At 40.7% G+C, this 17,507-nt stretch overlaps 2 protein-coding genes across 3 annotated transcripts in view; both read left to right on the forward strand.

Annotated features, from left to right (window-relative positions):
* LOC118222935 overlaps nucleotides 1-1,027 on the forward strand; it is a 38,366-nt gene extending 37,339 nt beyond the window's left edge. The window contains exon 2 of one of the 2 annotated variants that reach the window (XR_004764370.1): nucleotides 778-819. Coding sequence is in view for 1 of the 2 variants with exons in the window: in XM_035408919.1 (XP_035264810.1) it covers nucleotides 769-833 (65 nt within the window). In the remaining variant the exon portion in view is untranslated. Of the gene's footprint in view, nucleotides 1-768 lie in introns of both variants that reach the window. The other variant, XM_035408919.1, reaches the window with a different exon arrangement.
* The window catches only part of LOC118230221, a 249,467-nt gene that overhangs the window by 177,955 nt on the left and 54,005 nt on the right, over nucleotides 1-17,507 (forward strand). The window contains exons 16-17 of the mRNA XM_035423076.1: nucleotides 7,268-7,309; nucleotides 10,096-10,386. Coding sequence (XP_035278967.1) covers nucleotides 7,268-7,309; nucleotides 10,096-10,386 — 333 coding nt within the window. The remainder of the gene's footprint in view (nucleotides 1-7,267; nucleotides 7,310-10,095; nucleotides 10,387-17,507) is intronic.

Here is a 17,507-nt window from a genome sequence, read left to right on the forward strand (position 1 = left end):
CGACCGGAGCTTTATTTCAATAGGTAACTTTGTAAAGCAATAACTTTCAATGGGAAGGTTCAAAATAACTTTTTTTTTTTTTTTAATATTGAGTTTTTAGTTTTTCTGCAGGGCACAAAATAGTTTATTTTCATTACGTAATTCTGGTTGCTTGGATGAATCAAATTCATTTACTTCCAGTAGAGCACTTTACAGGAGGAGAACGTACTGTACATTGTTACCATGTTCAGCTACAGGTAACATTTACTGACATCCTGACTGATGCTGATTCATGATTGTGGCAGGGCTGGCAGCCCAGCAGGGCAGTACATATATGATCATAGTTCTGCCACAGGAGCCAGACTTTCAGTTGCCATGGTAGTGCCCATCTCATGCACAGGAGTGACTGCTCTGTTTGGTCAGGCACGTGCAGTCTGCCTATACCAGCTGTGTATGAAATGCACTGTTCTGCTGAAATTTAAGTTCAGCTGGTGGAACACAGAATGAAAGCAGCGACTGGCAGCACACTTCAGGGAGACTGATAATGTGATTAGATGATGGCTGCATAGTCAGTACTGCTGATGTATCAAATTTCAGCAACTGAAGCCTTTTTATATGCTTAAGAATGTATCCATTGTTGGCTCTTATGGTAAATGTTGTATTGTTAAAAAAAAAAAAAAAAAAATCACTTTCTAAAATTGTGCTGCTGGTTTATCTTTGGATTTAATTCCTCCCTATGCAAGTGCATATATTAGTTGACTAATTTCATTTTCATGTGTTTTGTTTCATATGCTGCAGGCAGGAAGAGGAGAGAGAGTGAGAACACCGGACAGTTTGTGGAGACATTGTGCTGAGACATGAGAGAGATGCGCCTGTTTACCTCTACAAATATATAGTACGCATACACAATAAATAAAAATATACATAAAACCACACATAAATACAGAACATGTATATTTATAAACAAACATAACATAGATACATAGTCACAAAGTGACATACTGTTTTAACTTAAAATAAAGAGTGCTCTTAAATATTTACTACTGTAGTCTGTATTTCTGCGATATCATTTCTAACTTGTTTTCATCCATTTAAAAATGTATGCTCTCAATTTCATATTTATTACAAGCACTGTTGTGAACTACCCAAGTTGGTTTGTTTAAAATAATATTGTTCTTATTTTCTTCTTTTGTCCATTATTTTTGTTTCTTGTATAGCATAAATTGAAAAAAAGACTAAGCTCATCATAAAAAATACACACAATATTTGTTGGAAAAAGGGCTGCAAGTTTACTCATTTATTTATTTAATCGTGTGCGTCAAATCAGAACTCAGTGCTCTTTTGCAGTGAAGACACAGATAATCAAATTGGGAATGCAAGGGATTGTTTAGCAAGTCAGATATAGGGGATCAATTGGTTGCCAGAGAACCCGTTTTTGGGGGATTTGAGCTGGACTCCAGGGTTATCACATCTACTCTTTTCAGTCTGGATGGTGACTTATTGTTTCATCTAAAGGATGGTAACCTCACCCAACACCATGAACCATTGAATTTATATTAGGTCCCCACAGGACTACCAACACCTTTCCAGCAGATATTTCCATTTCCCTGGAGGCCCGCATGGAAGCCCTAAGTAAACCCACAACTGCTTAGCTTCAGCAGATTGGCTTGGGAAGGGTACAGGCTCATATGACTGCTGGCAAACATATGGCATATAATGTCTGATTTTGACATAAAGAAAAGGCATTAGCAGCAGTGATTTAAGCATCAAAATAATAGTGTGCCATTATTTTTTTACATTTTAATATGCTGGTGCTCTAATCCAGAGCAACGTAAAATAAGCACACACCCACACATACATTAACACATTCAGTGATGAACGCCAACAGGCACAAACTATAACTAGCCAAACTATACTCATGTGAAGCATGACAAGGTCCAAGTGCTAAAGCTCATCAACAACAAATAATCCACCTGATGAATTTTTGCAATGTAAATGCGTTAGCTAGCTGTCTTGCTGAGGCTACGAGCTGAAATTTTTCCATATACTAAAATGACAAATCATCTTTATTTCCTCTTTCATTGTCAGTCAAAATCTCCACTACAGTTGTTCTTTCATTTATGGTGCAGACAGAGATATATGCAGCTTGCACTACACTGCCATCTGCTGGTGGCACCTGGCCCCACAGTCCCCTAATGAGAAGCTGTCAGTGGGCTTTGGCCTTACGGTTTCTCTTTCCATGGGGCTCCCGCCCCTTATCTCGCCCTGAGTTCAAAGATCGCTCCAGTCCTGTCCTTCGCTCCATGGCCATGGACTGTTTCAACCCTGTTCCTCCCTTGCCCTGGTCTTGCCACTGTCTGGAGCTCCATATCCATCATCCGGCTCCTCTAAACTGCACTGTTCTGAGCTATACCATTAGCTCTTCAATCATTCCTGTTAGCTTTCATCTCAGCTGTAACCTGCTTAAGCAAGTTTATTTGCTGTCTTTATACCAGGCTGGCCAGTGGAGGATGTGCTCCCCCTCAATAGCAGGGTTCCTCTCGAGATTTCTTCTCATTGGGGAGTTTTTTTGCCGCCATTTGAGGGTTTACTTACAATTACAATTCAGCAGATGCTCTTATCCAGAGTGACTTTCCTAGATCACATTACTACATACAATCCATATACATGGCTGGATATATTACTCAACCAATTTAGGCTCAGTACTTCGCTATATAAAATGGCAGAGTCCCAGCTGGGATTCATTACATTACATTACATTACATTCATTTGGCAGACGCCTTTATCCAAAGCGACGTACAAGAAGTGCATTTTCATGATCGTAGACAACTGCTGAACACGGGTTCAGTAAGGTACAATTACTTATTTTGTACAGCTATTTCTAGCCGAGAACAATGAACACTATCCTGGTCTAACATCTGCAAAGCCAAACTAGGCAGAAGATTAAGCTACAGTATTAGGACAAATACAATTTACCAAGAAGTGCAGGGATGGGGCAACATGTAACAAGTGACAGGAAAAAGGGTTTTTTTTTTTTTTTTTTAATATATATATACACAGCATGGTGGTGGTTATTCTAGGTATAGTCTGAAGAGATGAGTCTTCAGGCCACGGCGGAAGATGGATAGTGAGGGGGAGGTTCGGAGAGGGACGTGGAGTTCGTTCCACCACTGGGGAGCTAGGGTGGAGAAGCTCTGTGATCCCTTTGGGCGGGTGGGAGGGGTTACAAGACGCCCTGCTGCTGCAGAGCGGAGTGGTCGAGCAGGCACATAGAATTGAGTCATGTCCTGCAAGTAGATGGGGGCTGTCCTGTTGGCGGCAGTGTAGGCAAGGGTCAGGGCTTTGAATCGGATCCTGGCAGCGACTGGTAGCCAGTGAAGTGATCGCAGCAGAGGAGTGACGTGGGAGAATTTGGGGAGGTTGTAGATGAGCCGGGCAGCGGCATTCTGAATCATCTGTAGTGGCTGTATGGCACAAGCTGGCAGGTTTGCAAGGAGAGAGTTGCAGTAATCAAGGCGAGAGGTCACCGTAGCCTGGACGAGCAGCTGGGTGGAGTGCGTCGTCTGGTATGGTCGAATCCTCCTGATGTTGTATAGGAGGAATCTGCAGGACCTTGATGTTGCCTTGATGTGCTCCTTGAGGTCCAGTTGGTCATCCAGGACCACCCCCAAGCTCTTGGCAGAGTGAGAGGCAGTCACTGTGGACCCATCCACCGTGATTGAGAGTTCACGAAGCAAGGAGGTCTTGTACGGGAAGAAGAGCAGCTCAGTTTTGTTGAGGTTGAGCTTCAGATGGTGGCTGGCCATCCAGGTGGAGATGTCAGCCAGGCAGGAAGAGATCTTATCATTGACCAGTGTGGCCGAGGGGAGGAAAGAAACGATTCAAACGCACAACCTTTTGAGTCACAAGCCTAGTTCCCCCACCTAAAATGTACATAAATGGCTTGCAACTGAACATGGCTGTGGTTTCTTGTCCCACCCCAAAATGTACTTCCGTATTCACACGATCGGTCTGAGACAAGTATCTGCTTTTCTCTCTTATTGCTCACTGCTGTGTTCCTCCTTTTTGAAATGCGGTCCCAGTTCTACACCACTCTGCTGCTGGCCTTTGCCATCCAGCTGGACTGTGAAACAAGTATTTCTCTCTTTTCTTGTTCCTCTTTCTCTTCCTGCGTTCTGTCTGTCACAGTGGCCAGCAATGACAAATCTGCAGAAGTTATTTTCTTCTAGTTTCTTTGTGTCTTTGTGACAATGTGTTTATTTCCAGTTTCTTTTAGTTTTCATCTAAACTAATCACATTTCTTTATGTAGATTTTTACAAATGTTCACAGTTCAGGCTGATCATGGCATGTCAGAGAAAGTTAACAATAAATATCTGGAGGACCCTAACCCTAACCCTAACCCAAACTTTAATTTGTTTCATTTGCCTTATGTTTGCCAGATTTCATACTGCACGCCGATGCTGAAGGTCAGTATAAAAGCCACAAATAGCATTATCCAAATTTATCACATTTCCCTTCTGGTATCTGCAGCCAGATTAGTGAGATGGTTCAATATGTTGTCCTAGTTATTAGGTCAAGCAAAGGGATTCTTTGGTGCTTTATGTTACTATGATCTGTGTGCAAAGCTAAATTATTAAATATATGCTGGTCCATTTAAGATCATAGGAGGATATATGACATATCCTCCTATGACCCGGCAATTCATTTCTGTTCCCTGCAGGGAATATGAGTCGCTGGTCTTAATCACAAAAAGCATATATTTTCTCATGAGGATATTTTAATTACTATATTTTAGCTTTTTTGTAGTCAATCCTGTCTTTAACATTTAACTGAAACATGTACTGTATAGATGTTCTGATTTTGAATGGCTGTAGATAGACAGACAGAGAATACTGTAAGACAGAAAAAGGAGAAATAAGAATGTTTTATTGTTATCATCCTCTCAAATTTACAATTAGCAATGGTACACTACAATACATATTCTCATTCTATTGTATTTTAATTTTGGTGTGTATGTACTTGCAGCAGACTCAAATGGGTATTTCTCAGGAAACTGTTGCATGCGGTCTGAAACCACTGATAGGGTTTCAGGAAATGTTTGTTCATCGCATTCAAAGACCATTCATGATTTCACAAAAAAGCCTGACTGGGCCTCTTTCTACTTCAGACATTAACATTAATAGAAAACATTATATGTGGAAATGCAATAACTTGTTGAATGACAAATATCAGGATTTATCATCTTTAAATTATAGCTATTGTTTGAGTTTTAGTATGTACTAATGTTAGTATTAATACACTAGCTTTACATAACAGTAATGTGTTCAATGGCAGATAACAATTTGATTTAAATCTGTTTTTGTGGTAAAAGGTAGAGAAAGTGGGGAGCACTATAATTATGCAAATGCAGCATGCATTTTGATTTTTAATTGTTTTGACATTAAACATATTGCAAAGACAGGGAATTGTAGCTTGTTAAACTTATAACCAACAGCCACTTCTTTTAATCTGCACAGACAGGACACAATTATTGTATGAGAGGTTTCACAATATCACAGCAGAAACGTTACCACACGTGTCCAGCCAACATTTTCCACTGGAATGTGTTACTTAAAGCAGTTTCTGCACTCACATTTCAAAGTTTTTAAAGAGGCTTCCCGCATTTCTGTTTGTTCTTTGTATATCAGTAAGAAAACATCTAACAGAAACAATTTGTAACTATAGACAAAAGTTTTGAAATAGTATAAATACATAGTATATGTGTAATGAAATGGTAATAAAATAAATAATTTACTTGTTGATATATGTATACCACTTTAGGCAGGGAGAGACTGCTCTCTTAATACTGTAAATATTATTTGTTAAGGCCTGATATTAACACACCTTTTAGGATTTTATGCAGTTCAGTATTTCTGCTCTGTGACGTGTGTGTTCTCTTTTCATAGACCTAAAGAAACCAGAGATTTCTGTGCAGAACAGTGGTGGGGAGGTGCAGCTGGTCTGTGAGACAAAACTGAAACACCTCCCATCTGGCACTAATGTCACCTGTAACCTGTACATTGGAGACTCATCTCAGCCATTCAGAAGCGCATGGACCAAACACAAAGATAAAGTCTGTAACTTTATTGTGAAAGTGGATGACGTGAAGCAGGGTCTGCAGTCTGTGGGGGCGACAGAAGTGAGCTGTGATTACTCTGTCCCCACATACCCCCGCTCTCCTTCCCCACGCAGTGACAAAATAAAAATAGAAGGTGAGTAAATCTCTGTACTTACGGTTAGGAAAATACAGCCATAAGGTTAAAAGAACTGGTCTGTGTGTCATGAGAAGTTTGCCAGTCATTATTTGTTTCCTTTTATGCAATGTTTCGAAATGTAAATCTCACTCTCACAATCTATTTCATCATGACTCTCTCCAGGGACATCAACCTTTTCTGAAGCAGGTACATACTTTTATATATGTGCTTTCTACTTGAAGAATTTTACATGGGTTTGGATTAGAAGATTTCAGCATTACAATATCACAATAAACTATTATTCCATATATAGAAGGAAAAAAAAGTTTTCTGTATTTGCTCTCCCAATTTGGATGGGTATTTATTAGTAGGTCAGTTTCATTGCTGCAAGTCAGTTCAGGGCTAGCATGCACAGCCTCTGAATCCATGTAACCAGCAGCCACTTCTTTTAATCCGCACAGACAGGACACAATTATTGTATGAGATATGACAATATCACAGCAGAAACGTTACCACACGTGGCCAGCCAACGTGTAGGCGATGCAGTCCTTGTTCCTTAAAAAATGGGGAAGAAACAAATATTGTCAGTCATTGTGAGTGATTCTCAGGGAATACGGAGTTATTGCAAATAAATTAATTATGTTCCAAAGTCTAAAAAAAAGCAAACATCCTACAATACTCATGAAATATACATAGCCACCTAACAACCATATAACCTTTTTTGATGAACGTTTGTGGGAAACAATTTTAATGCATTTATTTCAAATTGCCAATAAAGCTTTAACTTGATCTATGAGTTTATATGATGGCTTTGTTGGCCATTCAGCCAATAGCCCCAACCAACAGGCAATTATTTCCCAAAGATATTCATTTTCAAAATATTTTCATCATTTTCCAGCTCAGTCAAAGTTTATGGCTTACAGATATTTCTCATTTTGTAAGCTCCAAATAAAATTTAATCAAGTACTTCTAGATGAGGTTGCTCTCTATACACACACTATACACACTTATTGTAATTACAGTAACAATAAAGCCTATTTTTCTTTCTCTGTAGATAAGAAGACAACCTCACCACCTGCTGTGACGACTAAAAAAAGTATGGAAACTTCTGTTGGTCTGAACCTATAAGGTGTAATAGGTAACGGATCCTTAGAGTAGTTAGTTTGGGTTGTTACTAGTTTTTCTAGGTTTCCCTCAAACTTAACTCATCACTGGGCAGCTTGGTGGCACCTGCTAAGGCACTGTTAAGGCACTGCCCAGTCTTTGGATGGGTCCCTCTATCCGGAATTGAGTCTGGACTGTCCCTGTGCCGACTGTGGCTGGCAGCCACACAAGGTGATGCAAAATTGGGTCTAGCATTAGAAGTTCCTGTGGGATTTCATAAGTGTTTGCCCTTGCACTGTTCAATTTATTTATTGATTTATAAGTTTTGTTTATTTGTTTGTTTAGCCACAGCATTGCACCCTGTACAGCAATTGTTGTGTAAGATATTATGATCTTTCCAAGTATCATGTTTCCAGACAAAACTAACAATTGCCCCTCACACTCACATTCATTTGATCTTCAAGTGGGTGTACCTGTCACAAGCACCGCAATGTGTAAATTCCCTGTGCTTCACACCCAGCCAAAGATAGACTGCTACAGCGCCATCTGTAGGCAGATCCATTTAGTGAAGCAATTGTCATAGCTGTGAACATGCAAGACAAGTATATTTAACCGAACAAGCACACATAGTTCATTATACAGTTCATTTTTTGACTAATATCAATTTAAGTTATGTAATCTTTCATATATTCCCTCTTTATAACATGTATCTGTAATTGAAATTCATGAAAGTCAGTCATATAACAGTCAGCCATTTGCCAAAACATAATTTGCACCGCTGTAATCAGTGGAAAACCATCAGCATTATATCATACTGCTGTCCGTTTTCCACTTAGAGCAAGTAACTACACATGGACTTAATTAGCTGCCCGATATTTGTTTTTTGATGTGTGTGGATTTTAAGGTGTTATCACGAATATGCACTAAAATGTCACAATGGTGTGATGCTGGTCCCAAAGACGTGTGCATCACCAATATATTCCCCTTCTTTAAATGTTTCCTGTTGTTTACGGTGAGCATCATGCATGTTCTTTCTTAACAGGAAAGCTACAGAAACCAGACATTTCTGTGGATGCTGTGCAGAACACTGGGGTGGTTAACATAAGCTGTCAGACAAAGCTGAGAAACCCCACATCTGTCACTAATATCAGCTGTAACCTGTACATTGGAGCCTCGTCGGAGCCATTCAGAAGAACATGGACCACAAATGAAGTCTGTAGCTTTGCTGTGAATGTCAATGACCTGCAGAAGAACAGAGAAGTGAGCTGTGATTACAGTGTGAATATAGACCCTCATTCTCTTTTTTCACGCAGTAAGAAAGTGAACGTACCGGGTAAGTCACCCATTAAATCTCAAACATTACAGGCACTAAATAAAGCTGAGGGTTGCCAGTCTGCCCTTGCACTGTTCTATTTATTTATTGATTTATTTATTTTGTTTATTTGTTTGTTTAGCCACAGCATTGCACCCTGTACGGTGATTGTTGTGTATAATGTCATGATCTTGCCAAGTATCATGTTTACAGACCAAACTAACAATTGCCCCTCACATTCACATTAACTTGATCTTCAAGTGGGTGTAGCTGTGACAAGCACCGCAATGTGTCAATTCCTTGTGCTTCACACCCAGCCAAAGACACACTGCTACAGCGCCATCTGTAGGCAGATTCATTTAGTGAAGCAATTGTCGTAGCTGCGAATATGCAAGTATATTTAACCTAACATGACATTACAGGCATTTAGCAGACGCTCTTATCCAGAGCGACTTACACAACTTTTTACATAGCACTTTACATTGTATCCATTTATACAGCTGGATATATACTGAAGCAATGCAGGTTAAGTACCTTGCTCAAGGGTACAACGGCAGTGTCCTTACCCGGGATTCGAACCTACGACCTTTCGGTTACAAGCGCAGTTCCTTACCCACTGTGCCACACTCCATCCTAACAAGCACATATAGTTCATTATACAGTTCATTTTTTGACTAATATCAATTTAAGTTGTCATCTTTCATATATTCTCTCTTTATATCAAGTTTTACTGTACATAATTTGCCAAAATATAATTACGTTGCTTTGATCAGCTGAAAACATACTGGATGAGCGCATACACACAGCACTCATGTTAAATGATTTGTGGTGTGGGGATGGCTGGTTTAAGCAGCCACACCTGCCCTGGGTCAAGCTAATTAGACCTGGCCAATTGGATAATTGGTTAAGAATTAGATAATTTGCCAGGCTAATTGGACCCAGGAACAGGAGTGGCTGCACCTGTGCGTAGTGAGGTAATCACTGCGCACAGGTTAAATCTGCCATCCCCACTCACACGGGGAGCTCTCTGTCATGACAGGGTTTAACATCTGCTCATTTGGCGTTACCATCTTGCCAAACCCTCGTGAAATAAATGTGGACTGTTTTAACATCATCTCCCTGTGTCTCTGTGCTGGAAGGCCCCAAGGAAAGCCACTTCGGTGGCCTGGGGCAGGCGTGTTTGCCACACCAATATTGCTGTAATTCTCACATGCTCCTACAGTGCCTTGGCCGTAACTTCAGCTTGTTTTTATTAACCTTGATATATCTTTTGTAGTTCCTACAAATTCATTATAAATTCAATTGTGAATGGGCCCCAAGGAAAATCTTACTTCCAGCAAAGAAACAAAACGGAAGGGGAAGTTTGTGGTCGGCTGCTGCATGAAAGTGCCTACAATACAGCTGTTTGAGTGGAAAATCAAGCATAACTGATGATTGAAACTAAATGGATCATTGAACTTTTGCAGGTAAACTGCCAAAGGCAGAGTTACATTTGAGTCCTGCAGTAATTTCCATTAAGGAATCAGTGAATCTGAGGTGCAGGAGACCTGACTCTGCCCCTGCATCCCACTGCACTTTCACCACTAATCAGAGAGGACCGATCAGTGGCTCAGACTGTGAGCGCTCAGTCACTGGAGCTGAGCTGCTCAGTAGGAGTCACAGCGCAAGGAATGAGATCACCATGACATGTTTCTACAGACTGGAGGAAGGAGAGAAACCTGCTCTTCATAGTGACCCCTCCACAGTGACTGTGCTGGGTAAGAATTCATAATTCTGAAATATGGAGTCTGAAATAGGACAGCAGGTGCTAAGGTCAGTTAATATATAATAAATAGTCATTTCTAAATGAATGTTTCTGTAAAGAAATGCATGACAGAAAAATTATGAATCATTGGGGGGCCAAAACCATTCTGAAGGCACTGTATGGTTGTGTGTGTGTGCGTGTCTATGCATGTGTGTACATTTCTGTCTGGAAGCAGTTGGACAGTGACACCCTTTTTGTATTTTTGACTCTATACTCCAGAACATTGGATTTGAAATGAAACAATGAAGATAAAGGTTAAAGCGCAGACTGTCAGTTTTAATTTCTGTCTTACTAAAAGCCTGTTTCTGGCTTCCCATAGACCTAATGTTTCACTTATATAAAACTAACCCAAGCAATGTGCACATGCGGTAAGGGATGCAGCTCAGTCACTCCAGCTCCTTCTGCCAGATCCCTACAAGTAAAACCATCAGGATGCTCCTGCACATTTAGCCACAGGGAACACAATCAGTACTGTGACCCTGCAAATGTATTTCTCTGTATCTTGTATAATTTGTGTGTTCCAGATCTGAGGAAGCCCAATATCTCAGTCTCCACAGAACACACTGAGACACGCATTCGCTGTGAAGCCCCTCCTGACATCACTAGAGCTATTTTCTTCCTGTACTACAACAGGAGTAGAACACCTTCTAAGAGCACCCAGGCTGGAACAGAAGAGCGAGCTGTCAGTTTCACTGTCCCCCGCAGCTCTGACTCTACTCTGACGTACTGCTGCCGCTATCAGTTTGAGGGCTTCAACTCTGAACTGAGTGACTGTGCTGAAGCTAAGAACAAGGACCAGAGTGGAAGAACAAAGGACCAAAGTACTGTACTCTTCTTTTCTCTCTACAGTTTATAAACCACACATGCACAGTTAATGCGCAACTTAAAAGACAAGCGCTTGTTGTATTTTGGTCCTTAGTCATTATAAATGGAGGTTATGCATTGACATTGACTACAGAAGATTTTTTCATTGATCTATTCATCCATTTATTTATTCAGATGTATTAATTCATTATTCATATTCAAAAGTTGTCCTTTGATTTTCTATTATATGGCTGGAAACCCATTGCACTTGCCATGTCCCATAAATTAGATGCCAGGTTATAGTTTTAGAACTAGATAGAATGAGTGGAGTTAAGGCTGTTTACTATAAGAAGCTGTCCTGCTGCTCTGACCCCTGTGGATAAATTATCCCCTAAGTAAAAATATATTATTTAAAATATAACCATATTTCACTAATGTACATGTTCTTCAGCCAGGAGTCAGATTGCTCACCTGAAATTCTTTTTTCTTCTGTTTCCAGGATCCACCACCACAGACAACCCACAGACAAGTAAATAAAAGTAGTTGCCAATCGTTATTTTACACAGTTCAGGAAAACACTGTTACACATGACACAATGCCCATCACCCCTACCTCTGCTATTACCCCAAAGGCGCCCCACCCCCCTTCTTTCCCACAGCACAGGACACACAGGTAAGCACACTGCACACACACCAGTAGCACAGCAAAGAACACACTGCTCTGCATAAGGGGGTGACTCAGCACTGCACTCTCAATACACTACTCTCACAGTGAGCTCCCCTACCCCTCAGGCCCCTGCTGTGGAACCCCTATTTTGCCTTCGAAAGAGGGGGGGGGATACAAACCCACACTTGCACACAAACAACAGAAAGGACAACAAAACTTAAATAAAACTGAAAGATAACGGGGGATGTAGCATCGGCTGACGCCACACTGCCCAGCCAAGCTACACCCCAAATAAAAAATAAAAATCCCCAGTCTGACGCCCCGCTCGCACTTGCACTGCCTTGGTCTTCCATCCACGGCGTCTCAAGCCCCTCACCTTCCTGGGGGAGTTAGAGCAGCCTGCATCAACCAGTGGTCCTCCCTCCGTGACAGCAGACACACGCACCCTGTGACACAGCACAGAATCGCTCCTGCTCCGTACTGTACAGGGAATGAGTTTCCACACTGCCATTGTTGGCCACTCCAGGACTTGCCTGTTTTGCCTGAGCTTCGGTTTGCTAACTCACTCTTTTTCTCCCCCTTCTCTCCCGGTCTCACTGTCCCAGCTGTCACTGGTTCACCATCAGGTAACCTTTTCCTACTGCCACCAAAAATAACACTCTCACTCACGCCACACAGAGACAACATGAAACGAAAGAGAAAAGAAACAACTCTGAGTGGTCGACAGGCCACACCATGCCATGCCACTGGAGCGTTTTCCTCCCCTACAGTCTCTCCCTTGACTGTGCTCTTCCCCCCACTTTTATCCTCATTCAGGTGCACCCCATTCCCTCATAAATCAACTCCTTCCACCTAATCAACCTTGCAGCACGGTTCCTGGCTCACAGACTACTGACATTGTCATTGGCTTGCAATGTACTAGGAGCTGAAGTCCATGTATAACAATGAGGTTCCATTTTGAAAAACTGGCAAATATAATTTCACAGCAGAGTTGCATCATATGTTCCATGCATCTGAAAAATAGCTGATATCTCAAGATTTTCTGTGGATTCACAACTGTCTTGTAGTTTTTCCACTTTGTATTCTGTCAATAATTTATTTATATGATTTACTTGATGAACTGTGTTAGACCAGGTATTGGCTGTGAGGGGTTCTTTTGTCTCAATGAAGCACTGTGGTTAATTGCTTAAAAACAAAATAAAATGTCACAGTATGTGCTAGGATATGTGGAGATCTAGAATAACTTTCTCAAAATGTGAAAGCTGGTGCTCTTTTCACTCAGTGTCTCACTCTCCTCAAATCCCCTGGTTGAAGACACCAGCGGGTATTGGAGTAATTCTCACTGTGATTGTGATCCTCCTGGGAATGACAGGAGCCTGTCTGTACTGGATACACAGTGAGTCTTTCTGATGGCTGCTCTGTAGTGTGCACTAGTCCTGCGTTTCTCAAGTGTTGGTGACCATTCTATAGCAAGAGGCCATAAGTAAATTAAATGGTTAACATTTGATTCCTTTATCTTAGACATACTACAGGCTGCAACATAGTGGCTGTTTAATAAACTAGCACATACATGATTTTGTTATCATGATTGATGTTGTCATATTGTGGATGCAGCTGTTAAGTAGTATATATCATTGTAAGGATTACATTAACATCATGAATCTGTTTACCAAACAAGGTATGTTTAATCTGAAATTCTAAAATATGCCACCATTAAATTTGGAAATATAAAGAATATATTTTTATTTTTTATATTTTGGCTGTGGGCCCCAACCTGCAAATTCCTATGCTAGTCTAGTCATATTGTGACATCAGAATTACGGAGTTCTACAGTGACATTTTTGTCAAAAATTAGTTATATACTGTTGAATTATTTATAAATAATGTTGATTTCCTTACATGTGCGGTGTCGGAAATGTAAAAAATATGTTTCTTCCTTTTCAGGAAAAAGGAAATCTAGTGGGTGAGATTTCAGTATTTTTGTTTCTTTATCATGAGATGAATTTATAGAAATAAAAACATGCTACCATCCTCTCAATCTAACTGTTACATGGTGTCTGCGCAATCAAATGGAAATTAAGAAATTTTATGTGCTCAGTCTGATACTCTCATAGTTTCGGTACATGACCATGACTGTAGGTCCTAAAAAGTATATCTCTAATACAACAATTGTCTGTTTTGTTCAGGCTGCCCACAACTCCTAACAATGATGCTGTGTGTAAGTACCTGTAATCTTCCAGTCATTTCTTTAGCCCTTATTTCAGCTGTTCTGCTTGTAGACATGCTACCTGCTACCATTACATTACATTACAGGCATTTGGTAGACGCTCTTATCCAGAGCGACGTACAACAAAGTGTATAACCAAAACCAGGAACAAGTGTGTTGAAAACCCTAGAGGGGAGTACAGTTCCAAGTGCAGGGAACGACCGGGTAGTTTAACTTGGACCCTGTAAGTTAATCTGATTAACACAACAAAAAACAGCAACAAAGCAGTTTATGCAAATAAAACAAGCAATAGTTATTGCACTTGTGCCTACTCAACTAAGTCAACTAAGATAAACAGCTTACCTAGCTACAACAGTAAGATTACATAGTCATACCATGTTACGTATTTTTAGCTTTAGTTTCAGCATAACCTTTAATGTCCTTGTTACCATTATAAACAACGTGATGTACACTCTTTTGCATTTGTGCTGTAGACACCACTGTTGATGTGTCCAAGGGAGCAGGATCCAGCGATGCCACAGTGAGTACAAAATGACAGCAGGATAGATGTGGTACTGAAATTAAGGCCCAAAATGCAATATTAAATAATCATTCAGAACGCCACTGGCGGTTTCTGGGATTGTTAAATACACTGTACGAGGACTTCATTGTAAAGCTGGACTTTATTAATAAATATAACTACTGTACCATTGACATGTAGGTCTGAGTCACTGCACTCTGCATTACATCTGCCAACTGTAACTCAGCTGTGTGTCTGTTGATGGAGCTGCGTCATCCATCTTTATAAATACGTGTCCTATGCTGTGTGTCATGTGACTGGGGTAGTGACTGTGTGCCTCTCTCTACCTAGTCTCCTTCTGACGTGACTTACAGCACTGTCACCCACCTTGCCCCTCAAACGACGGCCTTTCAGGCCCAACAGGACAACGTGGTATACAGCAGTCTGAAGACTGACTGAGAAATTCATACACAAAACACAGGAGTCCTTTTAATCTTTATAATGTACTCTGATCAAGTGAGTATCAATATGTTTATATGGGTGTGCACAATTATAATAGAAATATCTCTTAACATTCTTTGACAATACCTTGTGAATGTCATTTGGATTGTTAATCTGTTTTGTTGGTAATATCTTTCTTTCTTGTGATGTTGTTTTGGGATTGTACCCCCAATGCAGAGTTCAAACTCACATATGAGAATAACACAGACAATAACTCTTCAGACAGTTATTTAGGGGACATACCTGTTGCACTTGTAAAGAATACATTCTGTATTATGCAGAATACAGAAATGTGTTTACAATGTTACAGACTGATATTGCACAAAAGTACCCGGCAAACCCAAAATAACTGCTGACTGCTAACTGGGGCCCATCCCTGTACTGAGAACCAATGCTTGGGGCGCAAAATCCCTGGTGGCGCCCCCTGTGCTTCTCAAGTACGCCATTCATCAGCCACTTTCAAAATCATAGTAGGACCCCCCAAAAGTGTTTTTTTTACCTTTCATTTTGTTGTAAATGTATAGTCTGTTGAGGCTTTTGTGAAATGCCCTTTAAATAAATGGTGACCATTAAAACCCTTATAGAAAAATCATGCGTCAATCCCACTTCAATGATTAGAGCAGGAATAAAACCTATCCTATTTCAAGTCACGTTTTGTTTTCACGTGAGAATTGTAGTTCACATTTTCAAGTCAGGGATGTGAAAATGTGAAGATGCAAATGACTCGATGCAAACTATGTTCTTTTCACATGTTGGAATAAAGCCAATCACAGGTGAAAATGTCCAGTTTACAGCAGTAAAATGATTAAACCACACAGATGTCTTCCTAAAATAGCTGTTCATGTTGTAAGTATTCACAGACAATAAATTATGCAGGACACAGTGTTAAGAGTTCCTTATTGTGCCAAAAATGGGTATTATGATGACATTTCTATAAGATTTTTTCCAACAAGATGCTTTTGAAAACCTTCTGGATGAAAATTGAACTGGTTTATTGGACTTTCAGGGACAGGTGCTGTGCTCCAATGCAATTATTTGTAGTCGGCAGTTTTTCAGAGAGGCATGGCATGATTCAGTTTGCTTGTTCTGGCACTCCATGATAACGAATCACAGTAAAATGTATTATTTAACTTATTAAAATATAAAATATACAAAATTGTGAAAATCCATTTTTGGCCTGTTCTCCAGCCCTAGTGTGTCTCATGTTTCTCTGTTTGGTCGTGCCTGATTGTTGCTGTATTAGTTTCACCTGTTCCCCTGTGTATTTAAGCTCCTTGTTCCCTCCTTGTAGTCGTTTGGTAGTTGTATAGTTGCTAGCTGCTAGCTATTCCATGTCTAGTCTTTTATCTAGTTTGACTGCCTTGCGTTCTCCTGGGTCTTTTGTTTTGTGTTCCATGTTCCAAGTAATAGCCTTTTTATTGGCACTTACCTCTGTTTCCTGAGTCTTTCTCTGCAGTTGGATATCCTCCCTGAGCCTGGTGATAAACGTATGCCTCTGAGTGACAAGAATTGTGTAATGGTCTAAATTTAAATAATTCTATTTAGAATTCTGCTCAAGTAGGGTGTACGGTATTAATGCAAAATGCCTTAATTAAAACATATTTTGAATCTTCTCAATTTCTGAATGCATTTTATTTTTTATTCTTCAATGATACCAGCCACTGGTGCTTCTGAACTCTCACTGTCTCAGAGAGAATTCAGTTTCCTTCTGCTCAGAGACGCAGAGCATGCCCTTTTTAGGGCAGAAGCAACCTCAGGGAATCAATGTGTGCGCACTGTGACAGGGAGATTGGGTCGTGCAGCATTCACCCTCCTCATTGACTGACAACAGTAATGTGAGTGTTAGTTTATTTACTGTGTTAGTGTCTGTTCCAGCAAAACCACTGAAGTGGTGGTCAGTGTGAGCGCAAGCGGAGTTACCACATCCGGCTCCATTAGCGTTAGCTGCACAGTGATGTCAATGGGCTGGAGGCTGTACAGAGACACACAGCACAGGACGCAACCCTCAGGACAGAGGTGCACGAGGGGAACCGATATCGCTTCACTGTGACCAGGAGGGAGCTGGTCGCGGGAGAACCGCCAGTGGCGCTGCGCACGGACGTAGACGTACCGCTGATATGCGAGTACACAGATTGGGACGCGACCCACCTCTCCGTGCGAAGCGACAGTGTCATGGTCAGAGAGTATGGTTAGTCTGAAACAGAAAATAAACACGCGCATGTGGATCCACCCCCATATTGCTGTGCAGAACTCTCAACCATTCACTGGAAAGTAACCTTCCATAACCTGTAAATTAATTAATACGTTGTGGATAATTGTGTATTATTGTGGACCCAGGTGCTAAAATCCAAAAAGACATGACTTTTCCGGACTCACC

Source organism: Anguilla anguilla, chromosome 1, assembly GCF_013347855.1.
Source record: "Anguilla anguilla isolate fAngAng1 chromosome 1, fAngAng1.pri, whole genome shotgun sequence".
In the NCBI taxonomy this organism is placed as follows: domain Eukaryota; kingdom Metazoa; phylum Chordata; class Actinopteri; order Anguilliformes; family Anguillidae; genus Anguilla; species Anguilla anguilla.